General features: G+C 58.6%; 1 protein-coding gene across 1 annotated transcript in view; it reads left to right on the top strand.

Annotated features, from left to right (window-relative positions):
* Window positions 1-7,100, top strand: part of ARHGEF10L (Rho guanine nucleotide exchange factor 10 like) — a 115,409-nt gene that overhangs the window by 58,030 nt on the left and 50,279 nt on the right. Inside the window, exons 10-13 of the mRNA XM_023745203.1 lie at window positions 363-608; window positions 1,574-1,690; window positions 3,486-3,578; window positions 4,318-4,491. Of these exons, the coding sequence (XP_023600971.1) occupies window positions 363-608; window positions 1,574-1,690; window positions 3,486-3,578; window positions 4,318-4,491 (630 nt within the window). The remainder of the gene's footprint in view (window positions 1-362; window positions 609-1,573; window positions 1,691-3,485; window positions 3,579-4,317; window positions 4,492-7,100) is intronic.

The raw sequence follows: 7,100 nt of genomic DNA, 5'->3' as shown, positions 1-7,100 counted from the left end.
CCCACCAGGGAAGGGGTGTGTCGGGGTAGGAGCCATACAGGGGAGCCCGGTCCCCGGACTTCAGGCAGGTAGAGATGAAGATGAAAACGCCTGTGTGTCTGACAAAGCTGGGGGTCAGGGGCGCTCCCTGGGACAGCATTGCCCTGCTCCATCAGACAGACTGGCTCAGGCTCGGGCAGAGCTGAACAGGGCCAGCCTGGCCTTGAGGGCTGACACCATGGAGCTCCTCCCAGCCCAGCTTAACACAGAAGTCATGGGGTGGGCTGTGGGTGGGCACAGGGGGGCCAGGAGGCTTACATCATGGAGATCCTCCTAGAAGACAGGCGAGGGGGGGGGAGGGAGGGATACCTGCTCCCCGACAGGAGGGCCCATGCCTGGCCCGCCGAGTTCTCGTTGGCCTTGGCCGGCTCACCCCGCCCGCCCCGCAGGATTACCGCAACCCGCTGGTGGAGATGGAGCCCAAGGCGCTGAGCCTCCGCAAGTGCCAGGTGGTGTTCTTCCGCGTGAAGGAGATCCTGCACTGCCACTCCATGTTCCAGATCGCCCTGTCCTCCCGCGTGGCCGAGTGGGACGCCTCCGAGAAGATCGGGGACCTCTTCGTGGCTTCGGTAGGTGTCCCCAGACTCTCTCCCTGGCCCCCCACCCAGGGGAAACCACAGCCTGCCTGGCCCTGTGGTCATGTGGGCCAGCCTCCTGCCTCTGCCTGCTCCCCCGTCCGAGTCAGTGGGGTCACAGGGTGGCGGGGCCTGAATCTGCCCTGTGGTCCAAGCCGGGGGTCGGCATGGCACCTTCCAGTGCCCGGTGTGGCCTTGGAGATGGCTGCCGGCATGGTGCTGGGGACCTCCAGGGGCCCGGCCGCTGTGGGCAGCCACCGGGGGTCTGAAGGTCCCCTGCCGGGCACTCCCGGGTGACCACTGTTGGCGATGCTTAAACAGACCACGCCTGGGCCCCCGGAGGATGTCCCAGGGTGTCGGGGCCTCCTCAGCATGGATCACGCTCCAGGAGACCTGGCCTGGCCTCCGCTCCGCTTGGCCATGTCCGGCAGCTCTAGGGCCCTCTCAGACCCAGGTCCCCTCTGTGGAATGAGGGGTGTGCCAGAAACCCCTGGGCCCCAGAGAGACCCAAGGAGCTAAGGAGGGTGAAGTCGGTGGAACCCCACTCCGACGCGTCTTAAATATTTGGGTTCTGCTAAAAGAGAAAGGATTGTTTAAAACCTGAGTGCTCAGCAGATCCGACACCTGGTCAGTGTGTCCCAGGAGTTTGGGGTCAGGAGCAGCCCCTGGGGGGTGAAGGGCTTGGGGGATCTTATTTTCTGGGGGTGTCACACCTTCATTTGTGGGCGGGGCTGCCGTGCTCGGGCAGGAGGAGCACCAGGCTGTCCTTGTCCCCGCCTCTCCTCCCTGTGACCTGGGATCTCCTGCCCTCTCTGAGCCCGGTCTCCTCCCCTCCCTGGGGTGACAGGTGTCCTGACCTCAGACTAGCTGAGATCCTCCAGGTGTCGTCAGAGCAGTTGAGGTGGCAGTGAGGGTGGGCGGGGTGTGACCCTCCCGTGCCACTCCCGTGCCCGTTCCAGTTCTCCAAGTCCATGGTGCTCGACGTGTACAGCGACTACGTGAACAACTTCACCAACGCCATGTCCATCATCAAGAAGGCCTGTCTCACCAAGCCCGCTTTCCTCGAGTTCCTCAAGGTGGGCCTGGCGGTGGTCCGCAGCCCCCTCAACGGGCGCTGGCGGCTGGCGGCGGTGGGGCGGGAGGGCTTTTCAGGAGGGGGGACTTTGGCCCAGCTTCAGGTAGCACATCGCTTTGTGGGGGACACCTCTTTCCTTTGGGGCTCCCACAGTCCCATGGGAAGACAGGGGTTCCTCCTGCCCCCCAAAAGGAGGGGGATGATGAGTGACAGTTAGCCTCTTGGGATCCTGGCTTTGCCAGGCGGAAGGGGAGGCCTGTGACCTCTTGGGGATGGGTGAGATGATGGTGGGTCTGCCGTGGGGAGACCCAGCAGTGCCGGGGCCTGTACCTCTGGCGGGCTGGGCAGGGTGCCTCCAGGTAGAGCTCAGGGTGTCGCTGGGCTGTCCCTTTTCTTATTTAAAAAAATAGATTTTTATTAATTTCAGAGAGGAAGGGAGAGGGAGAGGGAGATAGAAACATCAATGATGAGAGAGACTCACTGATCGGGTGCCCCCCTGCATACCCCCTACTGGGGACGGAGCCCACAGCCTGGGCATGTGCCCTGACCAGGAATCGAACCACAACCTCTTCCTTATTTGTAAAAGGGTGAGGAGAATTTCTCAAAGGGGTGTCTTGGGGTTCATGTGGGAGATTAGAGGTAAAAGGACCAAAGGCCTCATGTAGCTGTGGCCAGGCTCCCCCAGATTTCTTTGGGTGCTCAGTCAGGCGAGTCAGATGGAGGTCCTACCTGCAGGGAGCATGCCGCCCGGTGGGTGGTGCAGGTGAGCCAGGAGCCGGGCCTCAGCTGAGGAACCCAATGCCCTGGTCCAAGAGGGCGTCTGCCATGGGTCCTGGGGGTATGATGGGATTATAACAGGTGGAGATGGGGGAGGAGTGTAACAGGTGCAGGGTGGGGGCAAAGGTCAGAGGCAGGAGGATGGGGACAGGTGAGCGTGTCTGGTTGGATCCCGGGAGCACTGCTGCTGGGGAGTCCCAGGAGAGGAGGCCCAGAGGCAGCTGTGTTCAGTGTGGGCGGCCCTGGACCTGCGGGACAGTGTGTTTCAGGCAGTGGGAGCTGCTGCGGAGCTTTGGGCTGGGGCAGGGGGACGTGGAGGCCAGTGGAGAGGCTGTGGCAGCAGCCTGGGTTACCAGGGACGAGGGCCAGGATCTAGGTGACAGGTGTGTGGATGGAGTGGTGGGAACAGATGCAAGAGAGAGGACAGTAAGACCCCCGTGCCCTCCCCTCGTCCTGGCCAGGCCCAGCTGCTTTCGTTTCAGTGGTTCTCAACCTTCTGGCCCTTTAAATACAGTTCCTCATGTTGTGACCCAACTATAAAATTATTTTCATTGCTACTTCATAACTGTAATGTTGCTACTGTTATGAATCGTCATGTAAATATCTGATATGCAGGATGGTCTTAGGCGATCCCTGTGAAAGGGTTGTTCGACCACCAAAGGGGTCGAGACTCACAGGTTGAGAACCGCTGGTTTAAGTGGAGGGAGTGGTTGTCTCAGCTATTGTAGAGGTACGGCCACTGCAATAAATGGCTGAATTTCCCAATTATGCTGTTAGTCCAGAGACCTTAACATGACCACTCTAGCTTCTCCAGGCTGAGGGGCTGTGTGGGGACCCCGTGGTGGCCGGGAGCCCTGGCCGCGGGACCAGAGACCCCCCCCTGGCTCTTCTCTCAGGCCCGAGGCTGAGCAGAGTCCTGGGCCCGGGGAGAGGAGCCCATCCCGGGCGGCGTCTGCAGCCGGGGGCGCGGGGGCCTCGCTGCAGAGGGTCAGCGAATGACTCCACCTCGTCTTCAACAGCGGCGGCAGGTGTGTAGCCCCGACCGCGTCACGCTCTACGGGCTGATGGTGAAGCCCATCCAGAGGTTCCCGCAGTTCATCCTCCTGCTTCAGGTACCACCGGGGCTCTGCAGCCACCTGCCTGCATGGTGTGCGCCTGGTGGGTGGGGGCTCTCATCTGTCATCTGCAGTCCCTGCATCTGCTGTGGACTGTGGGCGGGGCCTCTCCCTCTCCCCCACCAGCCTGGCCCCTCCTAGTTCACTCCTGGAGTGGAGCTGATCAGATTGGGAGCGTATTTCCCACCTCCCCATGTGGAATGCCGAGTGGCTGGTGGTGGGTGAGCCCAGGATTCTGGAAGGGAATGAAGGCATGTGGAACCCAGGACCTGTGGGCTCTAGGCAGGAAGGAGATGCTCAGGGAATGAGCTGACCTGGGCCACTTCAGGCTTCACAGGAAGCAAGAGGCCCCCTCCCCGCGAGTCCTGCCCCACCCCGTGCCCAGGGCCCGAGACCTTGGGGCATCTCTGTCACGGGTGAGCCTGGGCCCAGCTGGGAAGGAGGCTGCCAGCCGAGGGCCCAGCAGCGTCCTCTTTCTGTCCTCAGAGCTGCCAGCTGCGGGGATGGCTGTCAGCATCGGTGAATCAGGGATGGGTCCACACGCTTGTTATTTTTCATTCATTTGCTGTTCCTTGAGCCATGCTCTATGCCAAGTCCCCCCTGTCCTGGCTGCAAGCTGAGCCTTTCAGACCGGTCTCCAGGGTCTCCGTAGGGGTGTGGAGGCTGAGGCTCTGACCCCAGCCAGGGGGGTCTGCTAGGGTGGGGTTCTCAGCCCTGGCTCTCTCGGCCCTGGCAGGACATGCTGAAGAACACCCCCAGGGGCCACCCGGACAGGCTCTCGCTGCAGCTGGCCCTCACGGAGCTGGAGACGCTGGCCGAGAAGCTCAATGAGCAGAAGCGGCTCGCTGACCAGGTGGCCGAGATCCAGCAGCTGACCAAGAGCGTCAGCGACCGCAGCAGCCTCAACAAGGTGAGTGCCGGGGGCGCCCCACCTGCGTGCATGCCCTCACCTGTTCTGCAGCCTTGATCACCTCCCTGCCGCCTGACTGGTGGCCACCACCAGGTGGCAGTGTTCTCAGAGGGAGGGGCTTCCTGGCTTCTCTCTGTGCCCACAGACCTTACCTGGAGGATTAGTCTCACTGGACCCCCCACATTCATTACTGTTCGTGTTACTTTAGGATAAAGGCTCATTTTGTTCATTCATGGAATTGCCGGTAAAGATATGGGAAATGGTAGCCTAATACTGTGCTTGAGCAAGTGGGCTCTGGAGTCAGAGTTCGGGGTTTGGATCCTGATTTTGCTACTGGTGTTCACTGTGTGGCCTCAGGGGAATCACACAACCTCTCTGAACCTCACTTGCTCCCACTGAAAGGAGAATTCAAAGGTGCCTGACCCCCAGGGGCAAATGAGGGAGTCAGAAAAACAGCAGGCCCAGAGTCCTTAATACAAAGGACTTATACAAATAACATTATCAGTGTTTTTTTAAAGAAGAAGAAAGATGAAAAGTCCATGCTAGGTCTTGGGATTGCAACTTAGGAATATTCTACACCACCCCCCCCCAAAAAAAAAAATCTTGAAGAACTTTCAAATAAGCCTGTAGAGACCCCTGTTTTTAAAATACAAAGCCAGCCCGGCCGGTGTGGGTCAGGAGGTCATGGTTCGATTCCTGGTCAGGGCACATGCCCAGGTTGTGGGCTTGATCCCCAGTAGGGGGCGTGCAGGAGGCAGCCAGTCAATGATGTTTCTCATCACTGATGTTTCTACCCCTCTCTCCCTCTCCCTTCCTCTCTGAAATCAATAAAAACATATAAAAATACAAAGCCAGTACAAAAAAAGTCACCTCCTAGAGCCACCTGTTGGTAGATGTCAGTCCCCTGTGTCCGAGTGGCATGTGACCTCAGCTGCCTGCGAGACCCCAGATCTGCACCCCAGCCTTCACCTTCCTTCACTTACCGGAGGGTGGAAGTCAGCCCAGATGGTTCAGGGTGAGGCGACCCCGCCCTGGGGCACAGTGGCGGGAACATGGGGAAGTGACTTTGTGCTGGGTCATGGGGAGATGTCCAGATCTTTTTTGGGGAAAACTGGGAGCCTTCTGGCTCTGTGGGCCCGAAAGCAGAACTAAGGCCAGTGACTAAGGCCCAGTGAGATTTCAGCTACATGGTGAATGTCCTAATAGTACAGGAAGGGTTGTCAGGAAAACAGCCTTTTCCAGGCGGACCGCGACCTTACAGTATATAGTACTCTCTAACCCACATTTTTAAAAAAAATCTTTACCACAGCTTGAGTAACCGGGCTGGGGACAAGACAATCTGCAGGGTCCCTTGCAATTCTAAGCGTCAGGGGTCCTACATCTTGAGACTCTCCCACCAAATTCAGGCTGCACATGTGTTTTTGGACCCACATGGTAGTTAAAAAAAATGGAATTAGTTGCCAACATTTGAAAATGGAGAGATATCCCGTAAAATTCATACTTGAGGGTCTTCCTGAAGGATTGGAAGAGCTAGGAAACCTGTTGGTGTTGGGCAAGGAACTTCCTACATGGTAACAGTCACCTGAGCTGTGGCTTCCCACTCCCCGCAGCCCCTCCCCACGTCTTCCCAATGAGGTTCCCTGCTGGCCCCACAGGCATCTGGGTTTGCTTCACCTATTCTAGGAGGAAAGAGATGGGGGAAAAAGATGGGTAGAAGACAGAGCCTCCTCCTGGGGGGATGTCCCCATCCCTGATTGATCAAGGTGGGCATGAAGGCTGGGTGTCATCCCCTGCCCGCTCCCTGCCTCTAGGCAGGACACCCTTATGGTAGCTAGTAACACCCAAGCCTTCTATCTTGGGATGTCTCTTGAGAAAAAGACTTCAGCCCATCCGTGGCCACCTGTGCTGGTATTTAATGGGCTTTGCCCTTTGGAGTATCTTCTTCTGTCCTCTGCTTTAGCTCCTTTTCTGTAACTGGCAGGGTTTTTCTTGCCTCTGCTCACACACCTGTGCAGCCGCCGTGGGAAGAGATTATCGGGATAAGGAAGCCCTTTGCCGTAGCAGTTACTCGGGGAAGAGCCATCTCTTCTATTCTGCTCTGTCCCCCAGGGGGACCCGGGCAGTAAGGAGTGGTGGTCATTGGCTGGAGGTCAGGAAGACCTGTTGGTGTTGGGCAAGGAACTGTAGGCTCTGAGTCTGGTTCTCCACCTGTCATGTAGGGGGTGTCTTGCTAGGTGTGGATGTTGTGAAGAGTTTGGTGGCGGCCGCTGCCGTGCCTTCCCCCTGCCAGGGCCCCCTTGGGCAATCTCAGCTGGGCCAGTGGCTTTCCCCTGCTCCATCACCCAGGGGAAAGCGGAAATGAAACCGGGTGGGCCCCAAACGGAACTGTGCGGCTGTTTCATAATGTGCCTGCTCGGGACCCTCCGGGGGACGCTTGTGCAATATCAGGGTTTTCTTTAACTCTGCCTAAGGGCAGGGGGGTGGTTGCCAGAAGCCCAGGGGACTTTCCTCTTCCACGTTTTGGGTCACGGCACACTTGGCAGTCTCCCATGGGGCCCGCTGTCCTCAGGGTCCCAGGCCTGTCTCCTGAGCGGGGGTCAGCTTATTGG

The sequence above is a fragment of the Myotis lucifugus genome, unplaced genomic scaffold (assembly GCF_000147115.1).
Source record: "Myotis lucifugus unplaced genomic scaffold, Myoluc2.0 scaffold_523, whole genome shotgun sequence".
NCBI lineage: Eukaryota > Metazoa > Chordata > Mammalia > Chiroptera > Vespertilionidae > Myotis > Myotis lucifugus.
This window is presented reverse-complemented; position numbering and strand designations above follow the sequence as displayed.